Raw genomic sequence first — 19542 nt, 5'->3', positions numbered from 1 at the left:
TATATAAAATGTAATGATAAAGGAAAAGCAATGGTTTCATATTATTTAATCAGCTGTGAACAAACATTGAAACAATATTTCATAATGATAAAATTATTAAAGACCAGTGAAAATCAAAATAGTAATAAAAGATTGAAAAAGTAAAATAAAGTATACAGTGAAAACAAACAGCATTTTCTGCACTTATGTAGTCAATACTAACACAACTGCAATTGGACTTCTCACAGAGTACGTATTAGAATTCCACTTCAAGAATCCCTCAACAACCTCAGGCTGTGAGCTGCTGATTGTCTTGGAAAACGTTACCTGGTATGTTAACTTCTGGTTCAACTCGGAGAAATTCAGCTCGGAGGGTTCAACTTCCACGACAACACCTTTTGGTGAAGCTATCTCCACTTTGTAAGATGATTCGGCGTCACCAACGTTGGTAACTGTTCTGGTATATGTCTGAGGAGTTGATCCAAGTCCGGATATGGAAAATGAAGGATAGTTTAATTGTGCTTCAGGGATACTTTCAACCTCCCAGCAATTCACTTTGCGTTGTAAGAGTTTACTTACCTGTGGATTTGTGTAGTTCAAACCACACAAATAAGCTACATAGTCCTCAAATGGAGTATCATAAACTAGTCCTGGATCATTTGCCCTCGATGGATTAACATGTCCTGCACCAATTGCATAGATGTCAGCAAAAAGGAGTCTTTCGTCTAGTATTGGACTATTGGCAAGGTTTAACGTGTCAGCGGTTGTCATGATTGCAGACTTTATAGCAGCAGGAGACCAATCAGGATGTGTGCTTTTCAGCAGAGCTGCTACGCCACTAAGGTGAGGGCAAGACATTGAGGTGCCTGATATAATATTGAATGTGGATTTGGTGTTTTTGTTGCCATCCATAGAGGTAGGCCAAGCAGCAAGGATATTAACACCAGGACCGATTATGTCAGGTTTCAAGATTCCAGGACTAGCTTCACTTGGTCCGCGAGAAGAAAATGCAGCTACAATGGGAGCATATTTATCTCCAATTACTGTTCCATGGAATGTGATTCTAGCAATAGGGTTTGATGTTGAGTGCATATAGGAAATGATTTTTGTTCCATCTGCAGCTGAAACATCCATTGCTGGAAGAACATGAGCATCAGCTGATTTAGTGGCACCGTAACTTGGCTGGTTGATGATAATCATGCCAACACCTCCAGCATCCTTCACAGCTTGTCCTTTTTCAATATTGGAAACAATATCATCTTGTAGACATAATACTATCTTTCCTCTTACAGCAGGGTCAGTTAGTGATCCTGGTCTGCAATAAGGAGTTTCACTTGCATTTTTTGCAGCATCATATAGAGTGAAGAATGTTGAGCTGGAAATCTTTGGACGATAAGTTGATTCTCCTTCATATTTCTTTCTATTTCCGAGATTAACAGTAGCTTTTATCTTTCTATCAAGTGTGCTGGCACCTACTGTAAGAATCCACGGGGCTGCTTTTTCCACTGAGGCAACAGAAGGACCTTCATTGCCTGCAGAAGAACTTACAAGAATGCCTCTTTCTGTTGCACTGTATGCCCCAAGAGCGATACAGTCATCATAGAAAGGGCTCGGAGATCCACCCAAGGATATTGAAAGAATATCTACTCCATCATCTATAGCTGAATCTATGGCAGCTAAAATATCACAGTCAGGACACTCGCCATCAGAATTGCAAACCTTATATATGGCTAGGTGGGCAAGAGGGGCAACACCAACAGCAGTGCCATTAGCATTCCCAAATACATTAGCACCTTTTGCAAAGGCTCCTGCAGCTGTGCCTGCTGTGTGTGTACCATGTCCAGTATCATCTATCAAGGAACCGTTAGCAATTTGGTAAGACCTCGCTCCAATGAGCTTGTTGTTACACTTGGTTTTGAAATTAGACTCACAAACTCCTTTCCACTTAGCAGGCGGAGGAGGCATCCCAAAGTCGCTAAATGAAGGATGGTCAGGATAAATTCCAGTGTCTATAACTCCGATGATCACGCCTTTCCCATAGTTGGAATCCTTCCACAAGCCCATGTTCTGTTGCAAACCGAGAAAGTTCGGAGTATGAGTAGTATGCAAGGTGAAAATCCTCTGTTTCTGAGCAGAGACAAAGCCGTGTTTATTCTCCATTTCCTTCACTTGTGCTGCTGTTAATCTTGCTGCAAACCCTTTCATCACATTGTGATAGGAATAGAGCATGCTAGCAGCCTCTTCATTTTCACTTGAGCTGATTGTTGTAGTTTTAGGCAAAAAAGATAGATAATAGTTATCTAAATCCGTTACCGATGATTGTGTAGAAATTACGCTTTCAGGAGATTCAACATGGACTATATAAGTCTCGAGATCATTCTGAATAGTAGGCCTTGGGAAAGAACAAAAGATGAAAACAAGAAATATTTTCAAGAATCCCATGGCTGCTAATACAAGAACTGATTATGTTTTTAGAAAGTTTATTTGATGAATTTATCTGCTTTGAAGCAACTCTATTTATAGTGTTTTGTTAGTGACCTATTCAATTTCTAGAAAAAAAACTATTATATTGTGGCAAAAAGACCATGTGGAGAAGAAAAGAAAGGTTAGTAGTGTGAATGAGACTAGCTAAATTGAACTATATTCTATAGTTTTATTCTTCTTTATTTTCTTTTCTTCCCTAAAAGGGAAAAGAGTCAAATATGTCATCGAGCTTTAATTAATGGCTCATCTATGACATCCGTTAAAAATAATTTATTTTTTTTCCTTAAAAGGAAAAGCCTTAAAATATCGCCAAGCTTTATGAAAGGTCTTATACATGATATTCGTTAAAAGTTTGACTTATCTATGTTATTTACAGTTGAGAAAAGGCTCATCCATGCACTTCAATGCGATAAGAACATTAGAAAAATGACTTATTCAATCAAAGTGGACCAAGGTAAAAAAAGTTGGTACTTTTTAAAGCGAGATAAATTCATCTAATTTTTTATTTAATTCAATTTCATTGGGCGTGCATAAAGGGGTTGATTAAGAATGAGAATATCTATTTATGTAGATTTCAACGATCCTTACTCTATTAACTAGTTTTAAGGGTTTAGGTACGAAAAAATCATTTCTAATTATATTAGAGTTATATTCATCCTAATTCTTGATTCATTTCATTTCACTTGGCGAGTAGAAAAATTATTAAGAATGAGAACATCTCTTTATATGAATTTAAACAACCCTTACTCTAATAACTAGTTGTAAGGGTTTAGGTAGGGAAAATTCATTTCTTAGTATAATAATGCCACCAATACATGATGGGCCACACGCAAATAGCAACAATGCATTCTATAATTCTAGTTCTTTTTTTTCTTTTTTTGAAAATTATAACAAAACAAAATATGTATTGGTTAATTTCATTTCTTTGCAAGACAATATGTACCATGGATGATGTACATTAGTCCCCTTCAATAATATGTTAAAAAATAAAAGTTCAATCGATTTCTAGGAAATTCATAGGATATGTCTCCATTATTTTAATTGTCCTATTAATAATTTTAGCATTGACGTCACAATTACTTTTTGAAGTCACCAAAGACTAAGACTTTATATTTGAAGTCACTGTCAATATTCTGGATCAAAGGGTGTGTTATTATGTAGGTGACAACAAATTTCCCAAATTTAAGTATGAACTGAGATTCTTACTCGGTCACTTAACTAATATTTATTATCTCGAGAAGTCACTTTATTTGTCGAACAAAAATGAAATCAAGAAGAAAAGTTAAGCAGAGCAAGGACACTAATATCAAAGAGGATATGCTTTTGCTTTCTTCAATCAGCTGTGAACATAAAGTTTATTGTTTTAACAATGAAAAAAGTAACAGAACGTTTATTGTGTAATCAAACAGCATTTTCAAATGTTTGAATACTTTGTGCACTTACTTAGCCAATGCCAACACAACTGCAATTGGACTTCTCACAGAGTGCCTGTTAGAATTCCACTTCAAGAATCCCTCAACAACCCCAGACATTGAGCTGTTAATTGTCTTGGAAAATGTCACTTGGTATGTTAGCTTCTGGTTCAACTCCGAGAAATTTAGCTTGCTGGGCTTAACTTTCACGACAACGCCTTTAGGTGAAGCTATCTGCACCGTGTAAGATGATTTGGCATCACCAACATTGGTCACAGTTCTGGTGTATGTCTGAGGAGTTGATCCAAGTCTCGATATGCAAAATGAAGGATAGTTTAATTGTGCTTCAGGGATACTTTCAACCTCCGAGCAATTCACCCTGCGTCGTAACAATTTACCTACCTGTGGATTTGTGTAGTTCAAACCACATAAATAAGGTACATAATCCTCAAATGGGGTATCATAAACTAGTCCTGGATCATTTGCCCTCGATGGATTAACATGTCCTGCACCTATTGCATAGATATCAGCAGGACGGAGCCTTTGGTCGAGTATTGGACTACTGGCAAGGTTTAATGTGTCAGCGGTTGTCATCATTGCAGACTTAATAACAGCAGGAGACCAATCAGGATGTGTTCTCTTCAGCAGAGCTGCTACCCCACTAAGGTGTGGGCAAGACATCGAGGTGCCTGATATAATATTGAATGTGGATTTGGTGTCCTTGTTGTCATCCACAGAAGTAGGCCAAGCAGCGAGGATATTAACACCAGGACCAATTATGTCAGGTTTCAAGATCCCAGGATTAGGTTTACTTGGTCCGCGAGAAGAAAATGCAGCAACTATTGGAGCATTTTTATCTCCAATTACTGTTCCTTGGATTGTGATTGTAGCAACAGGGTTCGATATTGAGTTTGTATAGGCACGAATTTTGCTTCCATCTGCAGCTGAAACAACCAATGCTGGAAGAACATGAGCATCAGCTGATTTAGTGACACCATATTGTGATGGGTTGATGACAATCATGCCAACACCTCCAGCATCCTTCACAGCTTGTCCTTTATCAACATTGGCTACACCGCCGAATGCTAAACATAATACTATCTTTCCTCTTATAGCAGGGTCAGTGAGTGACCCTCGTCTGCAATAAGGGGTTTCAGATGGATCTTTTGCATTTTTTGCAGCATCAAATAGAGTGAAGAATGTTGAGTTGGAAATCTTTGGACGATAAGCAGATTCTCCTTCAAATTCCTCTCCATTTCCGAGCTTAGCAGTAGCTTTTATCTTTCTATCAAGCGTGCTGGCACCTACTGTAAGAATCCAAGGGGCTGAGTTATCTACTGAGGCAGGCGAAGGACCATTATTGCCTGCTGAGCAACTAACAAGAATGCCTCTTTGTGTTGCACTGTACGCCCCGAGAGCAATACTTTCATCATAAAGAGGTCTCAGAGATCCACCAATGGATATAGAAAGAATATCTACTCCATCATCTATAGCTGAATCCATGGCAGCTAAAATATCACTGTCAGAACAACCAACAGAGTTACACACCTTATATATGGCTATATGGGCAAGAGGAGCAACACCAACTGCAGTTCCATTAGCATTTTCATATACATTAGCACCTTTCACAAAAGCCCCCGCAGCTGTGCTTGCTGTGTGTGTACCATGTCCATCATCGTCTATCGGGGAACCATTGCCAAGTTTGTAAGACCTGGCTCCAATGAGCTTGTTGTTACACTTGTTGGTGAAATTGGGCTCACAAACTCCTTTCCACTTAGCAGGCGGGGGAGGCATCCCAACATCGCTAAATGAAGGATGATCAGGAAGAATTCCAGTGTCTAGAACTCCGATGATCACGCCTTCTCCAAAATTGGAATCTTTCCACAAGCCCATGTTCTGCTGCAAACCAAGAAAACTTGGAGTATGAGTAGTGTGCAAAGACAAAATCCTCTGTTTCTGAGCAGAGACAAAGCCGTGTTTTTTCTCCATTTCCTTCACTTGTTCTGCAGTTAATCTTGCTGCAAACCCTGTCATCACATTGTGATAAGAATAGATCATTGTAGCAGCCTCTTCATTTCCACTAGAGCTAATTGCGGTAGTAGTTTTAGGCAAAAAAGAAAGGTAATAGCTATCTAAATCCATTAACGATGATTGAGCAGTAATTAGGCTTTCAGGGGATTCAACATGGACGATATAAGTCTCGAGATTACTCTGAATAGTAGGCCATGGGAATGAACAAAAGATGAAAACAAAAAGGATTTTCAAGAATCCCATGGCTGCAAATATAAGAAGTGCTGATGTATTTGGACAGTGTATTTGATGAATTTTTCTGCTTTTGAAGCAACTCTCTATTTATAGTGTTTTATTATTGACCTATTCAACTTCTAGAAAAATTATTGTGGAAAAAAGACCATGTGTATGAACAAAATTATCACTTCTAGTGTCAGAAAATTATATTCTATAGTTTTATTTTCCAAATGACATCCACTATAATATATTTAATGTTAAACAATCACTTTGTTATAAAAAAAGTTGCAAGTGTTCGAAAACATGCAGCTATTTCGGATCCTTCTTGGAAGAGTAAACATCCATTCAAGGATTTAAAACTAAAATTTGCAGATATATAATATATGTACCTAGTCTATGAATAATAAGTGTAAAATAGTGAAAAGTATTAGTATTATTCTTCTTTAATTTCTTTTATCCCTAAAAGGAAAATCGCTCAAATTTGTTAATGAACTTTAGGAAAAAAGCTCATTTTATAACATCTGTTAAAAGTTTGAATTATCTATGTCATTTTCGATTGAGAAAAGGCACATCGATGCACTTGAATGTGATAAAAGAACATTAGAAACATGCCACATTCAATAGAGGTATACCAAGGTGAAAGTAGGTACTTTCTAATGCGAGAACCATCCGAGAAATAAAACTGAAATTATCTAATTACATAAATATTTCTATAATATTTACTAGTTTTCTTTATAGTTTGAAATAATTATGTATATATAGTTTCACTAATTTACAGTTTCATTACAGATATTAAGTCAGATACACTAATCTATATATATATATATATATATATATATATATATGTATTTTTGCTACCAAATAAAAAAAATAGTGAGAAATACGAGCGAAAAAAAGAAAGAGGCGACCGAAATACCCAAATATATGTGACTCATCCCCATAAACATCATGAAAATCGTATTAACTACATGTCTACAGGAGATAAGAAAGAGGCGAGTGAGATAATCACATACATGTCAATCGATAGAAAATTACACTTAATTTAAATTTTAACTTCATATATTATTTGAACTTCTAAACTATTATTATCATAATAATTTCTCGTATAATTGGCGTATACTAATCATCAAACTCATTTACCTAACAAAAGTTGACCCAAGACTTAATATCCCAACACAACTTAAACTTTTATTTATTTTGTGTTGTGTTTTTATATGTGGAAATCCATATTTATCTATTTATTCCTTTGAATTACTGCAGAAATTCCTAGAGAAAATTGGCACTACATTTCAGTCCACTTGATTACTTGTGGGGGCACCAAAGGACCAACAGGGGCTGCTAGAAAAAAATATTGTCTTTACATGTGGAAATCCAAGGAATAAAACTGATAGTGGATAGATATATAATATACTCACATTCGTCCCATTTTATATGACATTATTTGACCTGACACATAGTTCAAAAAATAAATGAAATGTTGTGCGAAATTCGAGATAATACGAGAAAATATAAACGCGAAAAACAAGACAATAGATTTACGTGGTTCACCAATAAGTTGGCTACGTCCACGGAAAGAGGGGAGCAGTTTTATTATGGAAAGGCAAAAATAGAATTACAGAATAGGGTTTGTCATAGCGTCTATATATAGTGCTAAGCTATGCCCTAACAGGCTTGGGCCCAAAATACATAATTGACAGATAACTAAGGGCTCAATTCAAGGCATTCAACAAATCTCCACCTTGACTTGAATTCTCCAAACAGATTCTTCAGACGCACTATGATAGTGCCAGGCCTCCCCCTCTTCCTCAGAATTGCCCCGCAGGGCAATTAACAGCTTCTGATGTTGAGCAAGTCCAAACAGTGTTGAAACTTGCTCTGTGGAACCGGCTTTGTGAACATATCAGCAAGATTATCAGCAGTTCCTACTTTCTTCACCTTGATTCTCTTCTCACTTCTCAGAAAATGATACCTCACGTTCAAAGCAGACATCTCGAAATTCTCCAAGAACACCGATTAACCGGGAGGCTCTGATACCAATTTATTATGCGGAATTCGAGATAATACGAGAAAATATAAACGCGAAAAACAAGACAACAGATTTACGTGGTTCACCAATAAGTTGGCTACGTCCACGGAAAGAGGGGAGCAGTTTTATTACGGAAAGGCAAAAACAGAATTACAGAATAGGGTTTGTCATAGCGTCTATATATAGTGCTAAGCTACGCCCTAACAGGCTTGGGCCCAAAATACATAATTGACAGATAACTAAGGCTCAATTCAAGGCATTCAACATGAAGACTTTTTGAATTGTTTACCATATTGTCCTTCAAAAGTGAATTGACGTTTCTGTCTCTTCATAAATGTATTAGAGTATTATTTAAAATTAAGCAGGACCAATAAAGATAAAAGAGAAATTGTACCTTTAAATACTTGTCGTATCATATAAGGAAATGTGACATTCTTTTTGACACTGACTAAAAAGGAAACAATGTCACATAAATTAGGACGAAGTGAGTATGTATTTAATTCATGAATAATAAGTGTATAATTAATATATAATCTATGTATATCAAAAAAGGAAAGTACACAACGAATTCAATCAATTCTTTGTGTTAAAAATAATTATTTGTTTTTCCTTTCTTTGGGGCACGTAGGGGTGTACATGATTGTGTTGGTTCGGGTTTTTCAAATACCAAACTAAATCATTTGTATAAAAATTTTAAATTTATAAACCAAACCAAACTTATAAAATTTGAATATTTTGAGTTTTTCAACCTCGGATTGGTTCGGCTTTTACAAATATCAAACGAAATCATTGTGGCGAATTTTTAAATTTATAAATCAGACCAAATAATAAACCTTGAACTTTTTTCAGTTTTTTGAATTTTTCGGTAAAGTTTACATACAAACATATAATTAACTTGTGCTTCAGATTTTTCTTTAGTCCAACCAAAGTACTATTATCTAAGGTGTTTCTTAAAAAAAATATACAAAACATGAGAGGAGTATTGATGACTCAAAAATATTACATTAAATAATAATGAAATCATCATACAAAATAAATATTGTAAAGTCATAATGAAAATGATCGTAATTTGAAAGTATTAAATCATGTTAAAATAAGTTTAATAAGTATTAGTTACATTACTAACTATTTAAGAAAAATTAGAATTAACTATGTATGTTAATTATCTAAACTAATGTAAAACTAAAGAACAAATTTTCAATATTATTGTCATTCTTAGTGTTGAATTGATTTTCTTTTTGCATTATTATAAATTTAATTATGATTTAAGTATTATTATAATTATCAACATCTATGAACTATAATAGTTGTTGGACATTTCAAATTCTAAGTATATTAAATTTATAAAATTATGAAAAAATACAAAAAATATTTTAAAATCATATCAAAGTAAATATTTTTATACATAAAATAAATTTAAAATAACATATATAATGTCGAGTTGATTTTTTCTAGTTAAAACCAAATACAGTCAATTTTTTTTTTCAATTCCAAACCACTAATCGGGTTTTTTTGGGGGGTTAACTCGATTTGCGATTTGGTTCGGTTTTCTGTTCGTTTTTGTATACCGTAGAGGCACGATATGCATAAAATTATGCACGTTCATAAAGTGTTGAGTCATATTTAGAGAAGATTTGAATTGGTTGAGATTCAAGAAAACACATTGTTGAGGAAGATGAACTACAATGCATAAACATTGTACAAACAGAGTATATGGATGTATATACATCTCTGATACATAGTTATACATCATATATACATAATTATACAAGATTGATACATTGCATGAAGCCCTCCCTTACGATCTTGGGCAGTGACTCTTAATGAGCTATTTTGAGGTCGATTTAGGACTAAGTTAAGTTTTTATTATTATTATTATTATTATTATTATTATTATTATTATGATATTGAGTCAAATCCATTCATACTTTTTATTCATTCAATTTCATTTAGCGTGCAGAAAGGAGTTAATTAAGAAAAAAAATATTTTTTTATGCGAATTTGAACTATCCTTACTCTATCAATTATTGTAAGGGTTTAGGTAGGGAAAATTCCAAAATTCATTTCTTATTACATTAGAATCATATTCGTCCTAATTCTTGATTCATTCCATTTCACTGATCGTACAAAAAAAGGATAATTAAGAATAAGAATATTTATTATACGCATTTGAACAATCCTTCTCTATTAAGTAGTAGTAAGGGTTTAGGCAGTGCAAATTTATTTCTAAAAGTATAAAATAATGCCACTAGTACATGAGGGGCAACACACGAATAGCAACATTTCATTTGAATTATTACAAATGTTTTTCCTAGGAAAATTCATAGGATATTGTCTCTATTATTTTTCCTGTCTTATTGATAAAGTTAAGCATTAATGTTCTAATTAATTTTCGAAGTCACCAAAGACTAAGAACTTTATTTGTTGAAAATAATGAAATTTACTATAATAGAAGAGTGAGTTTAAATTTGAGGTATCAAAATGTGTGCTTTGTCATTTCATGATTAGTTGTTATATTTTAAAACTTTTTTTTTTTTGGTTTATTCCATATGTGCATAATATTAAGAGAGAAATTATCTGTGCACAATTATTAATGAATCTATTCCTTCATATTATTAGTTTATATTTTATTTACACACTTTTAAAAAAATCCTAAACAAAAAGAGTGTATTTATTAATTTAAATCTTTTAACTCTTTTAATACTTTTTAGTTTAATCTACTTTTCATTTATCACATTTGAACTTGACATATCTATTAAGAAAACAATGCTTGATATGACTATTGAAGATTATTTTTTCTAATACTATTTTACCACATTAATAATCCTAATAATTGATGTTAGTATTGTTGAATTTTTTGTAATGTAGAATTTTTATATTAAATTGACACATCATGAAAGAACATGATTCTTATGAAAATCATCTGATCATGAAAGGACATGACTATTATGAAAAGTCATATATTCATGAAAAAACATGACTCTTATGAAAAGTCATCTCTTAAATTCTACAAATATAATAAAGACTCTCTATAAGTAGTATAAGAAAAAATTGCATGTATAAATATAGGATTTTATTGTATCGAAGAGGGATTTGTTTGTATTTTCCAATATGTATACGATGAATGTCTCTTCTTCGTCAATCACATTTCCAATTATTGTTTCTAACAAGTATTAATTCTTGGAAAATAATTTAGAAGTAATTAATGTTAAGAATAAAACGCTACTAAAATTTGAACCCTTCATTTTATGAAAGATTAAGCACTCATCAACCCATTGACTTAAATTCAAATTATAGAACTATAACAAATCATATTCAAATTAAATGAATTCAATTTAATAATTATTATTTAAATTAATTGAATTATAATCATATTTATTTACCTAAGGCTCGTGCTTGCTATTGTCTAGTTGAAGAAGAAAAGTTGAGCAGGGCATGGCCACTAATAGAAATTAATGTGCATTAATCAAAGAGGATATTCTTTTGTATTTTTCAATCAGCTGTAAATATACAATTAATAATGTAAAAGTAACATAAAATATATTGTGAAAACAAACAGCATTTTCACTACAATCAAATGTCCTTATGCACTTATAAAGCCAATTTTTGATTAGGCTAACACAACTGCAATTGGACTTCTCACTGAGTGCCTATTAGAAGTCCATTTCAAGAATCCATCAACAATCACAAAGTTTGAGCTGTTGGTTCTTTTGGAAAATGTCACTTGGTATGTTAACTTCTGGTTCAACTCAGAGAAATTGAGCTCTGTGGGCTTAACTTCCACGGCAACGCCTTTTGGTGAAGCTACCTCCACTTTGTAAGATGATGTTGCGTCACCAACGTTGGTCACAGTTCTGGTATATGTTTGAGGAGTTGATCCAAGTCTGAATATGGAAAATGAAGGATAGTTTAATTGTGCTTCAGGGATACTTTTCACCTTCAAACAATTCACCTGACGTTGTAACATTTTACCTACCTCTCGATTGGTATAGTTTAAACCACAAAAATAAGGTACATAGTCCTCAAATGGGGTATCATAAACTAGTCCTGGATCATTTGCCCTCGATGGATTAACATGTCCTGCACCAGTGGTAAAAATGTCAGCAGGAAGGAGCCTTTCGTCTAGTATTGGACTATTGGCAAGGTTTAACGTGTCAGCCGTTGTCATGATTGCAGACTTAATAACAGCAGGAGACCAATCAGGATGTGCGCTCTTCAGCAGAGCTGCTACACCACTAAGGTGAGGGCAAGACATTGAGGTGCCTGATATAATATTGAATGTGGATTTGGTGTTTTTGTCGTCATCCACGGGTGTAGGCCAAGCAGCAAGGATGTTAACACCAGGACCGATTATGTCAGGTTTCAAGATTCCAGGACTAGCTCTACTTGGTCCCCGAGAAGAAAATGCAGCAACTATTGGAGCATTTTCATCTCCAATTGTTGTTCCTTGGAATGTGATTGTAGCAACAGGGTTTAATATTGAGTTTGTATAGGCACGAATTCTTAATCCATCTGCATCTGAAATATCCAATGCTGGAAGAACATGAGCATCAGCTGTTTTAGTGACACCATATTGTGATGTTTTGATGACAATCATGCCAACACCTCCAGCATCCTTCACAACTTTTCCTTTAGCAACACTGGAGACGCCACCGCCTGCTAGACATAATACTATCTTTCCTCTTATAACAGGGCCCTTGAGTGACCCTGGTTTGCAATAAGGGGTTTCCGATGGATCTTTTGCATGTTTTGCAGCATCAAATAGAGTGAAGAATGTTGAGTTGGAAATCTGTGGACGATAAGCAGATTCTCCTTCGAATTCCTCTCCATTTCCAAGCTTAACAGTAGCTTTTATCTTTCTATCAAGCGTGCTGGCACCTACTGTAAGAATCCAAGGGGCTGCATTTCCAACTGAGGCAAGCAAAGGGCCTCTATTACCTGCAGAACAACTTACAAAAACACCTCTTGCCGTTGCACTGTATGCCCCAAGAGCAATAGGGTCATCATAGAAAGAGTTGGGAGATCCACCAATGGATATAGAAAGAATATCTACTCCATCATCTATAGCTGAATCCATGGCAGCTAAAATATCACTGTCAGAACAACCGCCATCAGAACTACATACCTTATATACAGCTATGTGGGCAAGAGGGGCAACACCAACTGCAGTTCCATTAGCATTGCCATATACATTAGCACCTTTCACAAAAGCTCCCGCAGCTGTGCTTGCTGTGTGTGTACCATGCCCATTACCATCTATCGGGGAACCATTGCCAAGATGGTAAGACCTCGCTCCTATGAGCTTGTTGTTACACTTGTTGATGAAGTTGGACTCACAAACTCCTTTCCATTTAGCAGGCGGAGGAGGCATTCCAACATCACTAAACGAAGGATGGTCAGGAAGAATTCCAGTGTCTATAACTCCGATGATCACGCCTTCTCCATAGTTGGAATCCTTCCATACACCCATGTTCTGCTGCAAACCAAGAAAACTTGGAGTATGAGTAGTATCCAAGGACAAAATCCTCTGTTTCTGAGCGGAAACAAAGCCTCGTTTCTTCTCCATTTCCTTCACATGAGATTCTGTTAATCTTGCTGCAAATCCTTTCATCACATTGTGATAGGAATAGATCATGGTAGCAGCCTCTTCATTTCCACTCGAGCTAATTGCGGTAGTAGTTTTAGGCAAAAAAGAATGGTAATAGCTGTCTAGATCCGTTAACGATGATTTAGTAGAAATCAGGCTTTCAGGGGATTCAACATGGACTATATAAATCTCGAGACCACTCTGAATAGTCGGCCATGGGAAAGAACAAAAGATGAGAACAAGAAGGACTTTGAAGAATCCCATGGCTGAAGCGATAATGTATTTGATGAATTTTTCTGCTTTGATGCAACTGTCTATTTATACTTCATCTTTGCTCATGACATTATTTTATTCCAAGTGGAAAAAAAGAATAATGTGGACAAGAAAATTAAAATTAATACTTAAAGGAAAAGAAAAGAAAGGCCACTAAGAGTGAATGAAACTAAAGTTACATTGAACTTTATTCTATGAATTTGTAGATTTTCCAAAAGACTTTCCACTGTAAATTTGCTTAATTATATGAACATCTTTTTACCATACAAATTTTAACTGTTAAATCACTTTGTAATAAAAAGTTGCAAATATTATGTCTAAATAAAGTTGCAATGCATGAACATGTAACTATTCAAGATCCTTTTCCGAGAATTAATTTCAATAGTCATCAATTATTTTGAACGAATAATATATTAATAGTCTTGAAATATTGAGAGGAGCTCAAATTTAAAATTCGAGGTGCTCATAGGAGATTTCAGTTGGTCGAGATTAAAAATATTAATTATAAAACTAAAATTGGTTAATTTTAAATACTAAAATAAAAATTGGTTAATTTAATTTATTTGCAAGACAAAACGTGAATGATGGATGATGTACATTGCTCTCCTTCAATTGGACTTGCGTGGACATTTGACATATATAGTTGGTATAACGTGAAGGGTAGAGCTAGTAACCTGCACGCAGATTTGATCGAATTTAGTAGATTTTGCTCGCATACCTTAAAATCTCATTAAATTAATATATGTGAGATCATAAAATATTGTTATTCTACAAAGGTATTATTTAATTCATAAATTAATATTTATTAATTAAAGAGTGTTTTTGAGATTCAATGAAGGTCAACTTTGATTACATTAAAATAATTATATCTTATTAATTTATGTATCATATTTATTGAATTCACATAAGAAATAAATTTATTATATATAGTAAGTACAGTGAATATATCAAAATCATTATATCTTACTAAATTATACATTATATTTATTGAACTTATATTTAAAAAAAAATCATTATACACAAAGTACAATGTATATGTATGAATCACGGTAATATATATATTTTTTTTTAATGATTCATTATAAAATAAATTCAAAAATTCAGTGATTCATCGTAAAAACAAATTCACTATATATAATGGTCATTGTTTCTTAATAACAAAATATTATTCAATGTATCTTCACAAGAAATATTCAATGTACGATGATGAGAGAATAAATTATATAAGCAACATAGGAAATTTTTGTAACCATATGCATAAATGGTTTCTCATTTAAAATGTGTCAACATAGGAGGCGCACTCAGGAAGATAATTTGTAGTCGTGACAACACTAGAATTTTTGGATGCAATAAAAAAATTAGACATGAATTTAACTAGATTTAAATTTGTAAGAAAGATAATAAAATCACATTTCACTTAAATTATCTTAGATATATTCATATTTTTAAAGATAATATTAGTGGGATAGTATATTTATATAGGGTCTTCTGAAAATATATTGTCATATTATCATATTGAAATGAGTGATTTTTTTCATTGACACAAATCAAGACATGAAAAAACCTATTGTCTTGGATAAACTATTAATATACCGAATATTAATTTAGTACTATTATATTATATTTGTGTTAGTAAGTCTATTTGGCCACAATATGTTAATAAAAAATATCCATGTGAATTAATTACAACGTCTTTTGCAGGAAATTCGAAGTTTTTTTTTTTTTTTGGTCATCATATGAATAAGCTAAGCATCAACAAGTTAATGTTATTCTTCGATCAATCCTCTTTAATTTGATTTTATAATTTATCCTTTTGCTTAAAGAAAGTGTCACTATTTCATATTTTTAGAGAATCAAATGAACATCAACTCTTAAAGTGTTGAGTCCCTATATCATAATCAAATCTTTTCTATATATATATATATATACAAAAGATATACAATTCAATAAGAGCTAGCGAACAACAAAACTGTTTGGAATGATTAGAGAAGATTTGAGTTGGTTAAGAATTTAAGATTCAAGAAAACACATTATTGAGGAAGATGAATTGATACAATGTATAAATACTATATATACATAATTATACATTATTCATACAAATATCGATATATTACATATACTACGACCATTTTAGTAAGAAAGTTTTTTTTGTCGGGTGTACATTTACATAAGAAGCCCCTCCTCCTCGTGAGTTATTTTGAGGCCGAGTATTAAGAATGAATTCTTCTTCATATGGATTTGAACAATCCTTACTCTATTAACTAATCGTAAGGATTTAGGTAGGGCAAATTCATTTCTTATTATATTAGTCATATTTGTCTTTAATTCTTGATTCATTCCATTTCATTGGGGGTGCAGAAAGGGGCTAATTGAGAATGAGAATCTTTTTTTTTATATAAGGATTTGAACGAACCTTACTCTATTAACTAGTTGTAAGGGTTTACGTAACATTACAACGTAACAGTTTTTCCAGGAAATTCATAGGATATGTCTCTATTATTTTTCTTGTCTTATTAATAAGTTTGAAGTCACCAAAGACTAAGACTTTATTTTTGAAGTCACTGTCAAGATTCTGGATCAAAGGGTGCTTAATTATGAACTGAGATTCTTTTACGGTCACTCAACTAATATTTATTATCTCGAGAAGTCATTTTATTTGTTGAAAAAAATGAAATCAAGAAGAAAGGTTGAGCAGGGCATGGTCACTAATATCAAAGAGGATATGCTTTTGCATTCTTCAATCAGCTGAGAACGTAAAGTTTATTGAAACAATACATTTAATAATATATATGAAAAAAGTAACATAAAGTTAATTGTGTAAACAAACAGCATTTTCAAATGTCTGAATACTTTGTAGCCAATGCAAACTCAACTGCAATTGGACTTCTCACAGAGTACTTGTTAGAATTCCACTTCAAGAATCCCTCAAAGACCCCAGACTTTGAGCTGTTGGTTCTCTTGGAAAATGTCACTTGGTATGTTAACTTCTGCTTCAACTCCGAGAAAATTAGCTTGCGGGGCTTAACTTTCACGACAACGCCTTTAGGTGAAGCTATCTGCACCGTGTAAGATGATTTGGCATCACCAACATTGGTCACAGTTCTTGTGAATGTCTGAGGAGTTGATCCAAGTCTCGATATGCAAAATGAAGGATAGTTTAATTGTGCTTCAGGGATACTTTCAACCTCCGAGCAATTTACTTTGCGTTTCAACAATTTACCTACCTGTGAATTTGTGTAGTTCAAACCACACAAATAAGGTAGATAGTCCTCAAATGGGGTATCATAAACTAGTCCTGGGTCATTTGCCCTTGATGGATTAACATGTCCTGCACCAATTGCATAGATATCAGCAGGACTGAGCCTTTCGTCGAGTATTGGACTACTGGCAAGGTTTAATGTGTCAGCGGTTGTCATGATTGCAGACTTAATAACAGCAGGAGACCAATCAGGATGTGAGCTCTTCAGCAGAGCTGCTACGCCACTAAGGTGAGGGCAAGACATTGAGGTGCCTGATATAATATTGAATGTGGATTTGGTGTTTTTGTTGCCATCCACGGAGGTAGGCCAAGCAGCAAGGATATTAACACCAGGACCGATTATGTCAGGTTTCAAGATTCCACGACTAGCTGTATTTGGTCCCCGAGAAGAAAATGCAGCAACTATTGGAGCATTTTTATCTCCAATTATTGTTCCTTGGAATGTGATTGTAGCAACAGGGTTTAATATTGAGTTTGTATAGGCGCGAATTTTTGTTCCATCTGCAGCTGAAACAACCAATGCTGGAAGAACATGAGCATCAGCTGATTTAGTGACACCATATTGTGATGGGTTGATGACAATCATGCCAACACCTCCAGCATCCTTCACAGCTTGTCCTTTATCAACATTGGCAACACCGCCGAATGCTAAGCATAATACTATCTTTCCTCTTATAGCAGGGTCAGTGAGTGACCCTCGTCTGCAATAAGGTGTTTCGGATGGATCTTTTGCATTTTTTGCAGCATCAAATAGAGTGAAGAATGTTGCGTTTGAAGTCTTTGGATGATAAGCAGATTCTCCTTCAAATTCCTCTCCATTTCCAAGCTTAACAGTAGCTTTTATCTTTCTATCAAGCGTGCTGGCACCTACTGTAAGAATCCAAGGGGCTGAGTTATCTACTGAGGCAGGTGATGGACCACTATTTCCGGCAGAACAACTAACAAGAATGCCTCTTTGTGTTGTACTGTACGCCCCGAGAGCAATAGTTTCATCATAAAGAGGGCTCAGAGATCCACCAAGGGAGATTGAAAGAATATCTACTCCATCATCTATAGCTGCATCCATGGCAGCTAAAATATCACTGCCAGGACACTTTCCATCGAAACCACATACCTTATATATGGCTATATGGGCAAGAGGAGCAACACCAACTGCAGTTCCATTAGCATTGCCATGTACATTAGCACCTTTCACAAAAGCCCCCGCAGCTGTGCTTGCTGTGTGTGTACCATGTCCATCATTATCTATCGGGGAAGCATTGCCAAGTTCGTAAGACCTGGCTCCAATGAGCTTGTTGTTACACTTGTTGGTGAAATTGGACTTACAAACTCCTTTCCACTTAGCTGGCGGGGAAGGCATCCCAACGTCGCTAAAAGAAGGATGGTCAGGAATAATTCCAGTGTCTAGAACTCCGATGATCACGCCTTTCCCATAGTTGGAATCCTTCCATACACCCTTGTTCTGCTGCAAACCAAGAAAACTTGGAGTATGAGTAGTGTGCAAGGACAAAATCCTCTGTTTCTGAGCAGAGACAAAGCCGTGTTTTTTCTCCATTTCCTTCACTTGTTCTGCAGTTAATCTTGCTGCAAACCCCGTCATCACATTGTGATAGGAATAGATAATGCTGGCTGCCTCTTCATTTCCACTCGAACTAATTGCGGACATAGTTTCAGGCAAAAAGGAAAGGTAATAGCTCTCTAAATCCATGAACGACGATTGAGTAGTAATTAGGCTTTCAGGGGATTCAACATGGACTATATAAGTTTCGAAATCACTCTGAATAGTAGGCCATGGGAAAGAACAAAAGATGAAAACAAAAAAGATTTTGAGGAATCCCATGGCTGAAGTGATAATGTATTTGATGAATTTTTCTGCTTTGATGCAACTGTCTATTTATACTTCATCTTTGCTCATGACTTTATTTAGCTAGTGGAGAAAAAGAATAATGTGGACAACATAGTTAAAATTAATAAATCTAACTGTCTCTAACTATTTGTCTACAATTTTTTTATTGTTTTTAGTTGTCTCTAATTACTTGTTTATTTTTATAAATCACTAGGCGTGAATAAACTAGTTAAACTGAACTTTATTCTATGAAATTTGTAGATTTTCCAGAAGACCATCCTCTGTAAATTTGCTTAATTATATTTGGATACAAAGAACATCTTTCCATATACAAATTTTTTACTGTAAAATCACTTGGTAATAAAAAGTTGCAAATATTTTGTCTAAATGAAATTGCAATGCATGTTCTCAAAGACACGCATCTATTCA

General features: G+C 34.3%; 4 protein-coding genes across 4 annotated transcripts; all 4 read right to left on the bottom strand.

Moving 5' to 3' along the window:
- Positions 1 to 17: 17 nt before the first annotated feature.
- On the bottom strand, positions 18 to 2475 carry LOC109120848 (subtilisin-like protease). The gene has a single exon (XM_019215086.3). It carries the CDS (start codon positions 2419 to 2421, stop codon positions 184 to 186), a length of 2238 nt encoding a protein of 745 aa, XP_019070631.1. The 5' UTR covers positions 2422 to 2475; the 3' UTR covers positions 18 to 183.
- A 1289-nt stretch (positions 2476 to 3764) lies between these two features.
- Positions 3765 to 6206, bottom strand: LOC778308 (subtilisin-like protease 4). Its single transcript, XM_019215389.3, has one exon. It carries the CDS (start codon positions 6147 to 6149, stop codon positions 3903 to 3905), a length of 2247 nt encoding a protein of 748 aa, XP_019070934.1. The 5' UTR covers positions 6150 to 6206; the 3' UTR covers positions 3765 to 3902.
- Positions 6207 to 11606: 5400 nt separating this feature from the next.
- On the bottom strand, positions 11607 to 15939 carry LOC101254322 (subtilisin-like protease 4). Its single transcript, XM_019215390.3, has one exon. The coding sequence runs from the start codon at positions 13997 to 13999 to the stop codon at positions 11759 to 11761; it is 2241 nt and encodes a 746-aa protein (XP_019070935.1). The 5' UTR covers positions 14000 to 15939; the 3' UTR covers positions 11607 to 11758.
- Positions 15940 to 16717: 778 nt separating this feature from the next.
- p69c (serine protease) lies at positions 16718 to 19134 on the bottom strand. Its single transcript, NM_001330779.1, has one exon. The coding sequence runs from the start codon at positions 19105 to 19107 to the stop codon at positions 16843 to 16845; it is 2265 nt and encodes a 754-aa protein (NP_001317708.1). The 5' UTR covers positions 19108 to 19134; the 3' UTR covers positions 16718 to 16842.
- Positions 19135 to 19542: the final 408 nt, after the last annotated feature.

Source organism: Solanum lycopersicum, chromosome 8 (genome assembly GCF_036512215.1).
Source record: "Solanum lycopersicum chromosome 8, SLM_r2.1".
Taxonomy (NCBI): domain Eukaryota; kingdom Viridiplantae; phylum Streptophyta; class Magnoliopsida; order Solanales; family Solanaceae; genus Solanum; species Solanum lycopersicum.
The sequence above is the reverse complement of the archived record's forward strand: the minus strand, read 5'-3'. Positions and strand labels throughout refer to the sequence as shown.